Below are 16,836 nucleotides of genomic sequence, written 5' to 3'. Positions count from 1 at the left end.
GTAGTTTTAATCAGCTGGCTGGAAAGGGATATTGCTAAGTGTGGAGAGAAACAAGAAGAAAGTTCAGAAAAGCTTCAGCTTCTTCAGAAATTACTGCACTTGGTTTAATTTGAAGTCAAGTGAGAGTCTTAAGAGGTGAATGCTGTGTTCACTCCTATACTGAAGATCGGATATTGGTGTTTTCCTTTATAATCTGAATTTTACCAAAACTGGGTGGAAAGTACAAAGTTCCTAGAAAATAGAGATTGCTGTGTTTCTGTTGTCTTCTGGACAAGATTCTAATCTCCAGGGGAGCATGCCAGGGTCAGCTGTGGCTTCCTGGTCCCTGGCACTGTTGATGAGCTCTCAGCACTGATGCAGGGGTCATTCTAACGAAGGTGCAGAGATAGACATCACGAGCCTCTGGCTTAGGTGCACAAGAACTGTACTCAGGACAAGCCGATTTCAGGAATTCGACTTGAACCACAGATGTGATCACAGTGGTATCAAGAGTAGATATTTTAAAGGTCCCATCCCCGTTTCTCTATTAAACCTCAGTTAGGCTTTTAGTTGTCTCAGATAGACAAGAGGTGTAAGACTTTCATTTCATTTCATTTTTAATTTTAAAAGGTCAGCATTTTTGTTGAAACTAGATTGCTGCACTTAAGTATGGGGTAAGGGAATTAGAGATGAAAAGACAGCTCTTGCCAACGTTATTTGATGAAATAAAAGGAGGCCACCAGAGGAGGTGAGAGGACAGCACTGTTCTGGTCTCTGCTTTCAGTTCCACGTGTAAGTGAGATCATGTGGTATTTGTCTCTCTGTGCCCGGCTTATCTCACTCAGCATAATATCCTCCAGCTTTATCAATGTTGCTGCAAATGACAGGACATCCTTTTCATGACTGAATAGTGCTCCGTTGTGTGTGTATACACCACGTTTTCTTTATCCATTCATCCATTCAAGGACACTTAGGTCAATTCCATATCTTGGCTACTGTGAATAGTGCTGCTATGAACAAGGGAGTGTAGAAGTCTTTTTGAGGTGTTGATTTCATTTTTTTGGATATATACCCAGTATTGGGATTGCTGTATCATATGGTAGTTCTATATTTAGTTTTTTGAGGCACCTCCATGCTGTTTTCCACAGTGGCTGTACTAATTTACAATCCTGCCAATAGTGTATGAGGGTCTCCTTTCTTGCACATCCTTACCACCAGTTGTTACCTCTGGTCTTTTTGATAATAACCATCCTAACAGCTGTGAGGTGGTATCTCACTGTGAGTTTGATTCGCATTTCCCTGAGGATTTTGATGTTGGGCACCTTTTCATATACCTCTTGGCCATTTGTATGTCTTCTTTGAAAAAATGTTCAGTTCCTTTGTACATTTTGTGATTAAGTTGTTTGTTTATTGAGGGTTTTGTCTGTTTTTTGCTAATGAGTGGTTTGAGATCCTCATATATTATGGGTATTAGTCCTTTACTGGTTATATGACTTGCACATGTTTTCTCCTATTCCACGGGTTACCTTATTTTGTTTCTTTTGCTATGAAAAGCCTTTTAGCTTGATACAGTCTCGTGTCTATTTTTGCTTTTGTTGCCTGTGCTTTTAGTGTTACATCCAAAAACTTATTTCCAAGACCAGTGTCAAGGAGCTTTTCTCATATGTTTTGTTCTATGGTTTTTATGGTTCCAGGTCTTAAGTTTAAGTCTTTAATTCATTCTGAGTTGATTTTTGGAGTAAGAGTCCAATTTTATTATTTTGCATGTGAATATTCAGTTTTCCCAGTACCATTTATTAAGAGACCATCCTTTCCCCATTCTTGGTGCCTTTGTTGAAGTTAAGTTGACAGTGTATGCATGGGTTTATTTCTGGGCTTCATATTCTATTCTGTTGGTCTGTATGTCTGTTTTTATACCAGTAATATGTGGTTTTGATTACCATAAGTTTGTAATATAGTTTGAAATCAGCTAGTGTGATGTCTCCAGCTTTATTCTTTTTTTTCAAGATTGCTTTGTCCGTCTGGAGTCTTTTATGGTTCTATATGAATTTTAGGTTTTTTTTTTTTTGGTATTTCATTGGAATTTCAATAGCCATGGCATTGAATCTGTAGATCACTTTCAGTAGTATGGACATTTTAGTGATATTCTCCTAATTCATGTTTATAGGATATCTTTCCATTTATCTGTGTCTTCTTCAGTTTCTTTCATCAATGTTTTATAGGTTTCAGTGTACAGATCTTTCACCTCCTTGATTAAAGTTATTCCTAAGTATTTTATTCTTTTCAATGCTTTTGCAAATTGGATTGTTTTCTTGATTTCTTTTCAGATAGTACATTGTTAGTGTCTAGAAATGCAATTGAAAAAAATAAATTCAACTGATTTTTCCATGTTGATATTTATCCTGCAATTTTACTGAATTTGTTTACTAGTTCTAACAGTTTTATGGTAGTCTTCAGGGTTTTCTGTATATTAGATCACATCATTTTCGAACAGACTATTTAACTTCTTCCTTTCTGATTTGGTTGCCTTTCTTTCTTTCTCTTGCCCATTTGCTCTTTCTAGAACTTCCAGGATTATGTTGAATGAAAGTGGTGAGAGTGGACATCCTTGTCTTATTTCTGATGCTAGAGGAAAAGCTTTCAGGTTTGCACTGTTGGGTATGATATTAGCTGTGGACTTGTCATATATGGTCTTATTATGTTGAAGAACATTCCTGTATGCCATATTTGTTGAGAGTTTTTATCATGAAAGAGTGTTGAATTTTGTCAAAGGCTTTTTCTGTATCTATTGAGATAATCCTATGATTTTTAGCCTTGATTTTGTTGAGGATTTTTTACATCTGTGTGCACCAGGGATATTGGTCTGCAGTTTTCTTCAGTCAGTACATTTAAAATGGAACTCTTTGGCTCCCCTCCTGCTCCTCTCCAGATCTCTGTAAGGTGCATCTCCATTGGACCCAGCCTGATGGTGGGAATCACCTGTCTCTCCCCTCTCTTCACGTTGTCCAGCTGGTCAGCAGGCCGTGTTGACTCTCTCCCCATCACCTCTCCCTAGCCCATGGCCAGGATTATCCCATCTGGTGGCACTAACGGTGATGGCCTCTGCTGCCAGAACTTCTGCTGCCGGCTCCCATGACCTTTAGAGTAAATCCTAATCCTTAACACGGCTTACAAAGGCCAGGCTCCCCCACCCTGTCCCCGCCTGTCGTCCTCCAGCTGGGGTCTCTGTCTCAAGCTCCCTGCACCCCAACATCCCTCCTTTCTCTGGCATTAGAGCATCCGTGTGTCGGCTGAAGGAGGCCGATTCAGGCTTCATAACAACACCAGTGCTCCTCACGTGGCTGGAGCTCTCTGATGGCTGAACCTCATCAGCTGTTCGCCATTCCCCTACTAGTGCATCTACCCCAGTTCCACTCAGACTCGAGGGACCGAGGAAATATTTACTGAATGAATGAATGAATCAAGTCTCATAGGAAGTTTTTTCTTGTTCAGAGATGAAAGAGGCCAGGTGCGGTGGCTCTTGCCTGTAGTCCCAGTACTTTGGGAGGCCAAGGAGGGAGGATTGCTTGAGGCCAGGAGTTCAAGGCTGCAGGGAGCTGTGATTGGGCCACTCCAGCCTGCACCAGGCTGCACTCCAACCTGGGTGACAGAGTGAGACCCTGTTTGAAAAAAAAAAAAAAGTCAAGGGAAACAAACCACAGGTACCTCATTTAAATTGAGGACATCAGTGTTCCTTTCTAATCCGTGTTCACTCAGATGATGACAGTCTTAGGTAGCTTTGCCTGTATTCCTTGCTTCATGTGGCCCTGAAGTGCTTATGTAACCACCCCAGGGGCAACTGAGGCATTGGTTATTGCCAAACCACCTGACTCTGTTGCATCAGGATACTTGGCCTAAGAAGAACTATTGGGACTTGGAGAGTTGATTCCGTATCGTTAAAGTTCTGACATTCTAATTGGAAAAGAAATGAACCAGCAGACTTTGACAGGTTTTGTGGGGAGGAGAGGAGAGGGAAAAGGTGAAGCCAGGATTGATTTTTAAATTAAGTTTAAACACAGTTAAGTGGGTCACACTGAAACACATGCCTGCGCAGTCACTTTGCCAGATATTGAAAAAAAGAAAGGCTGGCTTTGTTTGGTGGGTAGGCAGGCTGAGCCTCCTGAATCTTGCTTACTTTATAGGTAAGGGCTCTTGCTGAGCCACTTGTGTCATTGAGCCCTGAAGTTGCTGCCATTGGGAGAAAGCACAACAAACAACAATCAAACAAAACCAGCTCACCATGTGGTAGATGTGCCATGAGGATAGGCATATGGCCAGTGGTTTAGAGGAGCTGACCTTGGAGCAGGTCTGACCTTACATGCAATACCACATCGCAGCAGAGGAAGTTACAGTGATGACACCTGTGTGCTGCCCTGTTTGGGTCGGCCCATCTCCACAGCACCAAGGACAGACTCCTGCAAGGAGAAGTTGGAGGAAGACGGTCAGGAGGCTGAAGTGACTGCTTGTATTAAGGAACGTTGTGGGGGTGAGAGGGTGATGAGAGCAGCTCAGAGATGATGATCATAGGGAGGAGAATCACAGGATGCCAGAGACACAGTACCCACTTCGGAATACTGCAAAGGGTCTTTTTTTGTTTGTTTGTTTTTGTTTTGAGATGGAGTCTGGCTCTGAAACCCAGGCTGGAGTGCAGTGGCATAATCTTGGCTCACTGTAACCACCACCTCCTGGGTTCAAGCAATTCTTTTGCCTCAGCCTCACGAGTAGCTGGGACTACAGGCGTGGGCCACTGTTCCCGGCTAATTTTTATATTTTTAGTAGAGACAGGGTTTCGCCATATTGGCCAGGCTGGTCTCAAACTCCCGACCTCGTGATCCATCTGCCTTGGCCTCCCAAAGTGCTGGGATTAGAGATGTGAGCCACCACGCCCGGCCAGGGTCTTTCTTATCCTAGAAAGAGGACAACACCCTTCTCCCTGTCCTTTTTCTCATTCTGCTACCATTCAAGCTTCTAAGTCAAAGATCCAGTTCATCTTTTCATAGAGGTATGACTTCATTTATTTTAGTATATTACTAATGAACAACTTTAATATAGCAATCCTATTAATATTTTTAACATAATTTGTTTACATTATAAATTAAGTGGGAAGGGGAAGATGATACAAGAATCTTAAAGGAAAAAAATGCGTCTTCAAGTCTGAACAAGTGGCTTAAAAATTGATATTTAGGATACTACTTGTTCAACAGTTTACAGAACATTTTACATTCTGGTATTTATTATCTTAGGGTTGAAGGAGTCTGAAGGCATGTATGATCCATACCCATGGAGAAAAGATAGAGCTAATTTTGAAATGAAATAATGGCATTTTATATATGTTTGGTTTCAGAGGCATCCTTTGGGAAAAGCGATCACCTTCTCCAGATCTGCATTCAGATGATCTTTGCCACTCTCTGACTGAGCCTGGTGGCACATTACTTCTGTCTGGCCTTGACCTTTGAGCCAGCAGGATGACTGCAGGGAGTAGGCAGTGCTTCCATCTGTGAATCACAAAGCAGATCAACCCCAAAGCTGCCACCTGCACGTGCGGTGCATCTTCTGCACCTCCACAGACACTTTTACCCAAGGCCAGATGGATGTGCAATACACTTAAATCCACTGACTTTTCAACAGATTGCTTCACGTCTTTGGATCTAGAAATTTTGACCCAGAATACCATTTCCTATTAGCAATGACCTATAACTATCAACTTTACACATTACCAAGAAAGGTGTCATGCCATGAGAATAATTAATATTTTGATGAGAATATTCTCTTTACAATGCATATGCTTCTCTAAAAGTAGAAGAAACTGCTCTAAAAGAAATTTTAGGGTCCCATGGAGAAAGCTGAGTTCAGGGATGTTGTGTGACTAGCCCAGGTCACATAACAAAGCAATTCAAAGCAAAGAACCCTGACCCCAAATTCTTAGCCTCAGCTGCTGCCCTTCCTCCCCTTCACCTGTCCCTCGGTCTTGCTGAGAGGGATGCTCCCTGGTGTTGTCCGGTCATCACTGGGTTCTCTGCATCTGTGCTGTCAGCAGCATATCTGTTCCCCTCCTTAGTTGCATGGGGACTTTCACCTCCCATTTGCTTCTGCCTTGTAAAGGGTAACATAACCCTTGTCTCGTCTTGCATCTCCACTTTCCTTTTTGAGATTCAACATATTTAAGTATTAGTGATTCTTTAGTTTTCCTAGCAACAAACTCAGCTGGTTTTGAACTTCTCGCAAAAGTCAGAATATAGTACTTGCTTTCATTTCAGTCCCCACTGAGCATCTGACATATTTAAAACATTATTAAGCTCTGTGTCAAAGGAGCCATGTCCCTGGGATATTACACCAGAGTATTCCTGAATTCTGTGTATTGGTTATGTTCAAGCACAGTGTCCCCTGAGGACGCGCTGGCAATGAGAACCTCCACCTCTAACAAAGTCTCACAGATCGCCTCTGAGAGGTGGGGTGTGTGCTCCAGGGACCCCTGTTCAGGAGGAGTAGCTGGTTGCCTCTGGCTTGGTTCATTGGTGGCATCATCTCACATGACTGTCGTGCATGTCCTAAATGAGGAGATGTGTGCCAAGAGGCAGGGAGGGCTTTCAAGGAAACAATATGCAAATGTCAGTTCAATTAGAAGACAGTTTAAATTAGAAGCAGAAGGCATTTCAGCAACTGCTTTAATGTGTAAAACTAATTTGAGAGGATGAGATACTTGATTGCACAGCACAGGGAAAGGGCCTCTTCTGGGCGTCTGTCCTCAGCGGTGGCAGAATGGTCTGTGGGGACGTCCCCTACATGAAGACCTGATAGGCTCCTGGGTGGAAGCTGCGTTGAAAATTAATCTCATTTCCTCAGAATGCAAAGCTATAAATTGGGGCTCTGCCTGGAAACACATTTTATGCAAAAACAAAAAAATTGAACACTAAAATAAATGGAGCAAAAATAAAATACAACACACGTATGTGCTCTTACACGCAGTTATTAAGTATGTCTAATTAAGCTGTGGATATAAAAGCTACATCATTCCCTTCAGGGGTATTCTGTGCTGACTGCACTGTTGGGTGTCTTAGCCTGTGAACCCAGTGAACACAGCTCCAGATTTGGGCCAGTCCGCCTCTGCCAAGCAGAGACATTGTTTTTGCTCCAGTGACCGTCACAGTGCCTTCAGGATTAGGGCCATCCATCTGGAAAATTTTCATTGCCCTGAATGGTAAATGTGGGGGAGGTGCAGTCTTGTGGTGACATCAGTTTTGGCATGGGTTGCAGGCATGAGGTAGTTCTAACCGGGAACTTGATTGTTACTGCTGCAATCTTGTTTACCACCAGAAAGGTGGTGGACAGGCCATGGCTGTAGGAAGTTAAGACGCAGGGCAGTCTTCAGGGCTGAGGGCTGTGACTGGCAACAGCTCCCCTGGAGCCTTCCAAGGTTGCTGTGAGATTGGAGGAAGAGGAGCTCAGAGGCTGTCACTGTGCAGAAGTTGGGGACGCAGGCAAGGAGGGGCATTGTGGAGGATGCCAGCATCTTTCACACAGGCTCAGACCTACCTGCCCTTTCATCTCTCACTACACCAGCCTGACCTGCAACTTTAGACACAGAAGGAAGATTTTCCTTTGTGGTCTAAGACCTGCCTTTGCAAATCCTCGTTTTCTGCACCCCATCACCCCAGAGGATTGACAAAGCAAATATGCATCCCTATTGGGGAAACACCATTCTCACCCACAGGAATGTGGTTTAGCCCAGTAACCCCCATAAGGCAAGCCAAGACAATCACACGCTTGTATGAAATTGACACCTTTCCAAAAGATACGCTTATTCTAGTTGCATTTGTCCATATACTTTCAATTCACAAACATTGGACTTCAGTGATTGAATACTTAAGTGACGCCAGAGCTGCAGATGCTCTTTTGAAGCATCTTACCTACTCCTTACACAGAGAGACCCTGAAGGTACCAGATCCAAGGGTAAGGGGGCTTCTTTCTTTTACTAAGGTGTGTATATTGGGGCTGGGAAGAAGAAGGACAGTGTCTGGCATTAGGCCTGGGGAATAACTTCATCTCTGAAATTAGGACCTTGGATGCTTTCTCTTTATGAATGTTGTAAATTATGGCTGGGCATGGTGGCTCATGCCTGTAATCCCAATATTTTGGGAGGCCAAGGTGGGAGGACGATTTGAGGTCAGGAGTTTGAGATCAACCTGGCCAACATGGTGAAACCCCGTCTCTACTAAAAATGCAAAAATTAGTGGGGCATAGTGGCGTGTGCCTGCAATCTCAGCTACTTGCGAGGCTGAGGTGGGAGGATCACTTGAGCGTGGGAGGCGAGGTTGCAGTGTGCTGAAATTGTGCCACTGTACTCCAGCCTGGATGACAGGGCAAGACTCTGTCTCAAAACAAAACAAACAAACAAAAACAAAAACAAAAAAAACAGGAAAGAAAAAGAAATGATAAATTTCAGTGGTTTTAGCTGGCCGTGGTATGTACCTGTTATCCCAGCTACTTGGAGGATGAGGTGAGAGAATCACTTGAGTCTAAGTATTTGAGGCCACCCTGGGCAACATAGCAAGATTGAGTCTCTTAAAACTTTTTTCCAGTAGTTTCAGAAAAACTATTCTGAAACCAATTGGTAGCACATTCATGGTTTTCAGCACTCTCTCTCTTTTTATTGCTATTCTTCTTCCTAATAGCATCAGTGGCCCCAGTTGCTGCTGGACATCCTATAAAGCACAGGTCAGCTCCCACAACAAAGAACCATCTGGCCCAGATGTTGGGGTATCAGACCTGAGATGTGCAAAGCCAGCAGCCCCTTCAGCCAGTCATTCAACAGACACATGCTGAGAACACAGTGAAATAAGACAAGGCTTCTGCCTATAGGGAACTTCTCATGCTCCTCAGAGAGGTTAGTGGAGAAGCCAGACAAGGAAAGCAGAATGACAAGGCAGTGTGGGAAATGCTAGAGAAGTGTCTCTAGGTATTTCAAACAAAGAATCTAATACAGGGGTTATTTTTATACAGCCGAGAAACAGAAGACAGTGCAATAGCAGGAAGTTGCTACCAGCCCCTGGGCTGGAGTGGTAAACAACAGGGCGTGTTGCTTGAGCTGGGAGTTGGTGCTGCCCACAGGACCTCGGACCTGGGAGGGAGGAGCTTCGCAGCAGGGCTGGAAGCCACAGAGACACCACAGCTGCTGCACGTGCCCACAAAATACTGTGGCAACTCCCTTCCCCCAACCCTCAAGTCACCTCCCACCACCACTGCCCACTGCCAAACCTGGACAAAAGCCATTTGTCGGGAATCTGGGAATTGTGGTTCCCAAAACAGAGAGATAACAATAGCTGGAGAAAGAGCCTGAGAGCAGACAAGGAAACTCGCAAAGGCATGGTGGTGTGAGGATCATGACAAAGCTCAGCCCTGCTGGAGGGAAAGGCGTCCTGTATTAGGCACAGGACATTCACCATCTCCTCAAAGTCCACAGGCAGCCAGTGACCCTGGTTCAGTGACACACCCATCTGCAGTGTGGAATGGACTCTGGCAGCAGAGTGAAGGATGGGTGGACAGTGAGCCAGACCACGGTCGTCCAGGTGGAAGGTAATGCAGGCTGGGAATGAGGCACCAGCCACCACGCTGACAAAGGGCCGGTGGGCATGCAGTAGAGTCGCCTAGACCTGGTGCAATCTGCAGGGAAGGAAGAGGGTCTAGCCTGACCCCCGGGTTCTGGCCAGGAGGTAGCAGTGCTGGGGTGGACTCTTGATTTCCACCCTGCTGTGCTGTCGCTACAGCAATGATAGTAAGCTACTCAGCCTCACTGGGCCCTAGCGTCCTCACGGGCATGAATAGGGGTCAGATGTTCCCTAGGGCAACATTCTGTGCAGCTGTGATTTAAGGGTCTGCCCTCACTCCTTCAGCATTTTCAATTTCAATATGTTTTCTTTCAGTGTCACTTTGTTATCATGTAAATCAAGCTTCTCTAACCGGTGGGCTGCAGGCTGCATGTGGCCCAGGGTAATTCGTAAACTTTGGTAAAACATTATGAGGGTTTTTTGTTTGTTTGTTTGTTTGTTTAGCTCATCAGCAGTTGTGTTAGTGTGTCTTATGTGTGGCCCAAGACAATTCTTCTTTCAACGTGACCCAGGAAAGCCAGAAGGTTAGACACTCCTGATGTACATGATGAGTATAACCTTCCTGCTTGTTTGTACATTTAATCTGTTCTATATTCGTGAATTTCAAATTTAAGTTTTTATTTAAAAATTACTGGTCAGAAGCTTTTTTGTTTGTTTGTTGCATTTTTTTTGTTTGTTTGTTTTTGGTGCAAATTCTCATTATCACCAAAAAAAAAAAAAAAGTTTCATTCTAAAGTTCATACACCCTAGAATCCAGCTTGTAGACAGTGGATTTCACAATATTCCTATCTGAAATTCTTTCTTAGTTCTGTTCTGTTCCTGTCTCTGGCAGAGTTCCCACAATTTATAAGACTTGCTACAAAACCACTAATTGAATTGCAACCCTTGGTTAGTTAATAGAGGTCAAAGTATTAGTTCTAAATAATGCAACTTGGTATGTTACTCAGAAATTCCAGGAAAAGGCTTTTTTTTCCATGATTTTCAGTTTCATTCTTAGCAGCACACAACAATCACGTTGTTCAGCTCATGAACAAAATACTAAGTCACTGGTCATTTATAAAGCACATTGTCCCAATTAGAAACCCCAATTTTTTGCATGTGTTTTATGAAATCTGAATCCTAGAAATTAAGTTCTGAGTGTTAGAAAATTTCAACTTCTTCACTCTATAAAAACATAGTGGGTTGTAACAACTTCTTACCTTGGTATGGATTAGACAGGGCAGGATAACTGATACGATTTCACATCGAAGTTAAATCTGTGTGCAAAGCACACCATTCTTACCCTCAGAGAGTGCACAGTCTTGTTTGAAGGTAGCCATATAAAGCTATCATTATAATCCGTTTTGGTAAAAACAATTTGATGAGATGCCTGAAGGCTTGTGGAAGCACAGAGTAAGGGATTTCATTCATTCCAGGGGGCTCAGGAAGGAATTCCTGGGGAAGGAGACACCTGCAGTTTGTCTCAAAGAATGACGAGGTATTAGATTAAGGGTGTGTAGGCTTTTCTAAACCCACTTCCACCTTAATTTTACTAATTTATCACACTGAGCTTTCCTTCCAATGATACTATTCTACTTACTGTAGAGTGATCAGTTACCCCCATTTGCAAGGAACTTTGCTGGCTTCAACCCTGAAAGTCCCATATCCTGAGATACCCCTCATTCCTGGGTCAGTCAGACACCTGGTCCCCCAAATTTACTGCCTCCCAGTTGTACTGTGTGTCGTTGACTGTTGCTTTGCTCTTGCCAGTTTCTTATCTAGAATGGGCGATTACCTTATCACTGCCTTGAATTCCTCATGGGACCCGCACAGACGCTTGTACCCAGTAGATGCTCATGAAGTGGGTATATGCATAAATGTTGGTACCTCTTATTCTGTAGACAGCACTGAAGTACAGATCACTGAAATGACTGACTCAAGAGCCATATGACAGCACCAAGGTTAGGCCGATTCCCCTGTCTTGGGCCCGTTTCCTCCTTGGTTATAAAAGGTCTTATAGTGCCCTCTGGTGGTGTCAGGAAGCTGTCTAATCCCCTGAATTACAAGGCAGAAATCATGCCTTCTCTTCTGTATTCAGTGCGAGTCATAAGAAAACCATTACTACTACTTAATGTCAGTGCCTGTGAACTGGACTTGACCTTTTGATTAAACAATCTCATTCATTTCATGATTCTGAGATGCTGAAACAATGAAATTCCTTATCCCTTCTAGAGCACATGAAGGTGGATAGGTGATATCAAATGTTGAACTTACTTTGCAACTGGTTACAGGCTTCACATCCAGTCTCATTGCAGAGGTGATTCAAGCCTCTGCTTATGTGGCTCATTCAAATGTAACCCACAGCTCCTCTGGGCCCCTAATTCCTCCATTAGAACATTAAACTGCAGAGGGCATGTGGTAGCCCATCAGTCTTCTGATGAATGGAATTGGCTGATGGTCTAAGTCATCGTAGCCTCCCTTGCCCCAGGTGGAATCAACCCTTTGACCCTTTAACTATGGCTGTCCGTGGGAATCCCTTCTCACTGGAAATGATGTAGGGGCAAATAAAAATGGAACCCATCAAGAACATGGGGCGTAGGAGCAGAAGAGAGATGTTTCTGTTTGCGTGGGGTCAGATTCTGCACTTGATAGGGATAAGCTAAATTGGGATCTGATCTCAAGATCTTTAAAAAATGTCCTCCTCTTGTTCCTCTCTTGCCTTTGGCCTCTGTGGGCTTGGAGGTAATGGCCTTGACTGATGTCTAAAGATTTTTGGGATTTATTTACAGTCAGGGTCGTGAGGCCCAGGAATTGGAGTCAGATGTGTGGGGTACAGATGCCCATTGTGCCTCTCTGTTCATTAGTTTACTGCAGTGGAGAAGAGTGTGGGCTTTGTGGGGACAGCTGCAGGACTCCCAGGCAAATGACCTAACCTGCTTGAGTACCCATCTGGTTGTCTGCAAAACGCAAATCATTCTGCGACCTCTTAGGTTTCTGTGACATTATGTTTTCCAAGACCTTAGTGCAGAGGCCTGACATACAGTAAGTACTTAAAAGTTGGTAGTCTTTTATGGTTATTATCATAATCTATCGTTCATTCATCCAGTAACTATTTATTGAGAACGGGGGGCTGAGACATGTAAGCTATCACTTGAAGGCTGAGCAGGTCTTGGCCTGATGGGAAAGGTTAAGGGGGAGCAGGATTTTCATTTTTCAGGGGAGGGCCATGGACCCAGGTGTGGGGTGAAGGGTTTGGACACAGATGTGCATGATGGAGAAAGCATGGACAAGGTCTGGAGGGAAGGCATGGACACAGGTGTGTGGGGAAGGCATGGACACAGGTATGTGGGAAAGTATGGACACAGGTGTGTGCGGTAAAGATATGGATACAGGTATTGGGGGAAGGTGTGGAAGTGGATGTGTGGGGTGGGCGTGGGTGCAGGAGTGTGTGGTTGTCAGGGCACTTGGGAAGAGGAAAAAGATGCCGAATTTGTTTAATTTGAATTCTTACCTCCGATTTTTTTTTTTTTTTTTTTTTTTTGAGACGGAGTCTCACTCACTGTGTCGCCCAGTTTGGAGTGCAGTGGCGCAATCTTGGCTCACTGCAACTTCTGTCTCCCAGGTTCAAGCGATTCTTCTGCTTCAGCCTCCCGAGTAGCTAGGATTATAGGGGCACAAAACCACACCTGGCTAATTTTTGTATTTTTAGTAGAGATGAGGTTTCGCTATGTTTGCCAGGCTGGTCTTGAACGTCTAACCTCAGGTGATCCACGTGCCTTGGACTCCCAAAGTGTGAGGATTACAGGCGTGAGCCACTGCACCCAACCCTGAATTTCTAATATACTTCAGCAGCATCCTCACTTCTCTCTACTGTATGGCTAGTTAGAAAAAGACCCCCACCAATGTGTTTCCTTCTCAGAGGCTGCCCTGGCATGTCCTTGCCGAGTCCTTCCCGCCTGTGTCTGGGTGGCCCTGTGAGGCTCTCAGTTAGTGTTTGGGCGTCTCAGCCCTCCTGGACAGGAGGCAGCTGCCAGCATGTGGGGCTCCATCTCTGCTCCTCACGCTTATTCCTGCGTGTGCCAGCACTTGGTTTGAGTATTCGGTGTGTTGGATTCAATACAGGCTGCCATTTTAATGTCATGCTTTTGAAATCGTTGTGAGGTTTTCTTTTGGTATTTCCAAATTATTATTTTTTTTTCCATTTCATATAAGAAGAAAAGACAGTGTTGAATGATACCTAGATATTTTCATTCCAGCAGTTTTTTTCCTAGTCTCACCTACACAGGTTTCAGTGAGTTCAAGAGTTTACCTTCATATCCATGGCACAGCCCATAATTACCCTTCTCTGTCCAGGGATGTATATTTGCATCTTTCCTTCAACTTATGAAGTGAATGGAGGGGAAATGTACAATTTTAATTGAGTTTGAAGTAGCTTTCATCTGACCAGCCCTGTGCCGGAGCGTGCCTCTTCTTCTGTGAGCAGAGGGGCTACTGCATGGGAAATGGCTAAACCACCTGCTTTGTCTTTCACTGCAGGCCGTGGCCACCCAGGAGCCCGATGTGCAAGGCAGGTGTGAGTGCCAGGACGGCATTCCTGGAGATGAAGGCCTGGAGCTGCGGTCTGCGGACTCGGCAGTGCCCGTGGCCATGATCCAGGCTGCCGTGCGGCCCTGGGCACCCTGCCTGGAGAACATGACCACTCCCCCAAACGGCCTCGGGCCAGGCCCCGCAGCCCCCTGTGCAGGCTCGGACCTGAAAGACCCCAAGATGGTGACCTCCCTTGCGTGTGGAAATGGAGTCTGTGGCTGCAGCCCTGGTGGTGACACAGACACCCAGGAAGCCAAACTCAGCCCAGCCAAGCTTGTGCGCCTTTTTTCCACCAGTCGGAAGAGGACGGGTGCCCACCCCGAGCGGCCCCGCTCCATGGTCCTGGTGGGGAACTCCTCCACATGGAACACCCTCGCCTCCTTCCGGAAAATGGGATCCTTTAAGAAACTGAAGTCCTCAGTCCTGAAAGGAATTCAGAGCCGAGAGGGGTCAAATGCCTGTTCAAAGGGAGAGGCTTTGGAGCATGGCCTGGGAAAGTCCATCCCAAATGGCACTGTCCCAGGATCCCAGGCAAGCAGGGGCTCCCCCTCAGCACCGGGACCAGCATGTGGTGCCCTCAGGCCAGCAGAGTGGGGCACGTTGGACGGCTCCGACCTCGAGGACACGGACGATGCCTTCCAGCGGAGCACACACCGCTCCCGCAGCCTCCGCAGAGCCTATGGCCTGGGCCGCATCTGCCTGCTGGATGCGCCCCAGAACCATGCGGCACCCACGATAGCCCCTGGCCAGGTGCCCGCCATGTGTGAGATTCTCGTGAGGGACCCTGAAAACAACAGCATGGGCTACAGGAGGAGCAAGAGCACGGACAATCTTGCCTTTCTGAAGAAGAGCTCCTTTAAGCGGAAGTCCACCTCCAATCTTGCAGACCTCAGGACGGCCCATGACGCACAGGTGCCACAGAGGACCCTGAGCAGTTCCTCCACTGACTCCCAAAAGCTCGGGTCAGGAAGGACCAAACGCTGGAGGAGCCCGATAAGGGCCAAGGACTTTGACAGAGTCTTCAAACTTGTGAGCAATGTGACTGAGGCCGCCTGGAGGAGGGAGAGTCCCAGGAGTGGGGCCCCATCCCCTGGTGAGGCCAGCCTGAGACTCCAGGCACACAGCCGGCTGCATGACGACTACTCCCGCCGTGTCTCCAGGAGCACTGAGCAGGACAGCAGGCGGGGCGGGGCGGTCATGCATGGGACCACTGCGGCTTGCACCATGGTCCCTGGTTTCGGCTCAGCCACCTCTAAGGGGCCCCACCTAGACGCTGACACTGCCGTATTTCCTCTTGAAGCCAAAAGTTCCTGGGCGGTGGAAAGCGACAGTTCTTGCACTGGCAGCTCCTCGCCAAGCCCGATTGTCCAGGATGTGTTGAGCAAAGACTCCTGTGACCCAAACGCTGGCAGCCAGTTGACATTTGACCCTGAGCAGCCTCCCACCCCTCTGAGGCCCACCACACCCAAGCCTCAGAGCCCTCAGAGCCCCGGGGCAGGAAGTGCCAACTGTCACAGCGATCACAGCGCCCTGTCCGTGAATTCAGAGGAAAGTGAAGGAAGGACAGAAGAGCCTGCTCAGAGAGAGCCAGGGCCTGTGTCCTTGCAGGATCCCCTGGAAGCCACACATGGTGATGAGGGCAGCAAGGACCTTCTGGTGAACATTGGTGTGGCAGCCGGCCCAGAAGAAAAGGAGAAGGAGGAGGTAAGGGCAGCGACCAGGTCCCTCACGTGGACCACCCTGCTGTGGGAAGGGAGCTTGCACAGATGTTGCCCTTGGTCCCTAACCTGTCAAGGTTAGTGGCCCTCTGCTGACCTTGTTGCCCTTACAGTATTAGCGGGAATGGGAGTTGTCAAGTTGCTGTTTACCAAGTTCAGAAGTAATCTCTATCTCCTTTGAAATAAACTGACAATGTACGAGATTCATTGAGATAACATTTGCCACACCTTTCATTCAAAAGATGTTTATTGAACATGTACCAGGTACTAGATTCTGGGGGAAAAAAATAAGTTGTAAACAAACGGTCTTCTGCTCCATGCAGCTCTGACTTGTATCTTTCTTCTTTGTATTTTAAGCTGTTTCTGTAACCTTTCCCACAAAGTACATATAAGTGAAATTCTTTCTGTTAAGAGACTGTTACCTGTCCTAATGTCCCAGCACCTGTGGGTGTCACTTGACCAACTGGAAACCTCTGTGGGCTGGCAGTGCCTTTGCTTGAGTTTTGCTCGTGCCCACTAGCCTCGTTCCACCCATTCTGCCCAGCAGGCTGCATTCGGCTTGCACTGCCAGCCCAGATCCCATGCCTGCCAAAGGCAAACCAGGGATGGAGCAGCGAGGGGTGTGTGAGTGAGTGAGCATGGAGTCCAGCCTCTGCACACAGCCAGGCATGTCAGCTGTTGCAGCAGGGCAGGCAGCTCCAGGTGCCAGCACAGGTGCTGGCTCCATGCAAGGCTGCAGCTGGACCAGATGTACTGTAGCTGGCTTCCGCTGCAGGCACCAGCATGTGGACGAGGGGAACGTGGTGACGAGTGAAAGCTCAGAGATACCAGGAATCGCAGAGCCCCAAAGAGGTTGTTACAGCCTGTCACAACCTGGTTCTCATCTGGGCTCCCAGAAGGGCCACAGCTCTCTTCTTCTTATCACCTGC

General features: G+C 46.2%; 2 protein-coding genes across 3 annotated transcripts in view; one reads left to right on the top strand and one right to left on the bottom strand.

The window, feature by feature from the left end:
• Positions 1 to 16,836, top strand: part of LOC134738006 (uncharacterized) — a 347,768-nt gene that overhangs the window by 230,348 nt on the left and 100,584 nt on the right. For both annotated transcript variants that reach the window (XM_063650641.1, XM_063650640.1), the window contains exon 6: positions 14,139 to 15,893. In XM_063650641.1, coding sequence (XP_063506711.1) covers positions 14,139 to 15,893 — 1,755 coding nt within the window. The remainder of the gene's footprint in view (positions 1 to 14,138; positions 15,894 to 16,836) is intronic.
• Positions 1 to 16,836, bottom strand: part of LOC129011217 (phosphatidylinositol 3,4,5-trisphosphate 3-phosphatase TPTE2-like) — a 716,449-nt gene that overhangs the window by 661,016 nt on the left and 38,597 nt on the right. The window lies entirely within an intron of this gene.

Source organism: Pongo pygmaeus, chromosome 14 (assembly GCF_028885625.2).
Source record: "Pongo pygmaeus isolate AG05252 chromosome 14, NHGRI_mPonPyg2-v2.0_pri, whole genome shotgun sequence".
NCBI classification, from domain to species: Eukaryota; Metazoa; Chordata; class Mammalia; order Primates; family Hominidae; genus Pongo; species Pongo pygmaeus.
This window is presented reverse-complemented; position numbering and strand designations above follow the sequence as displayed.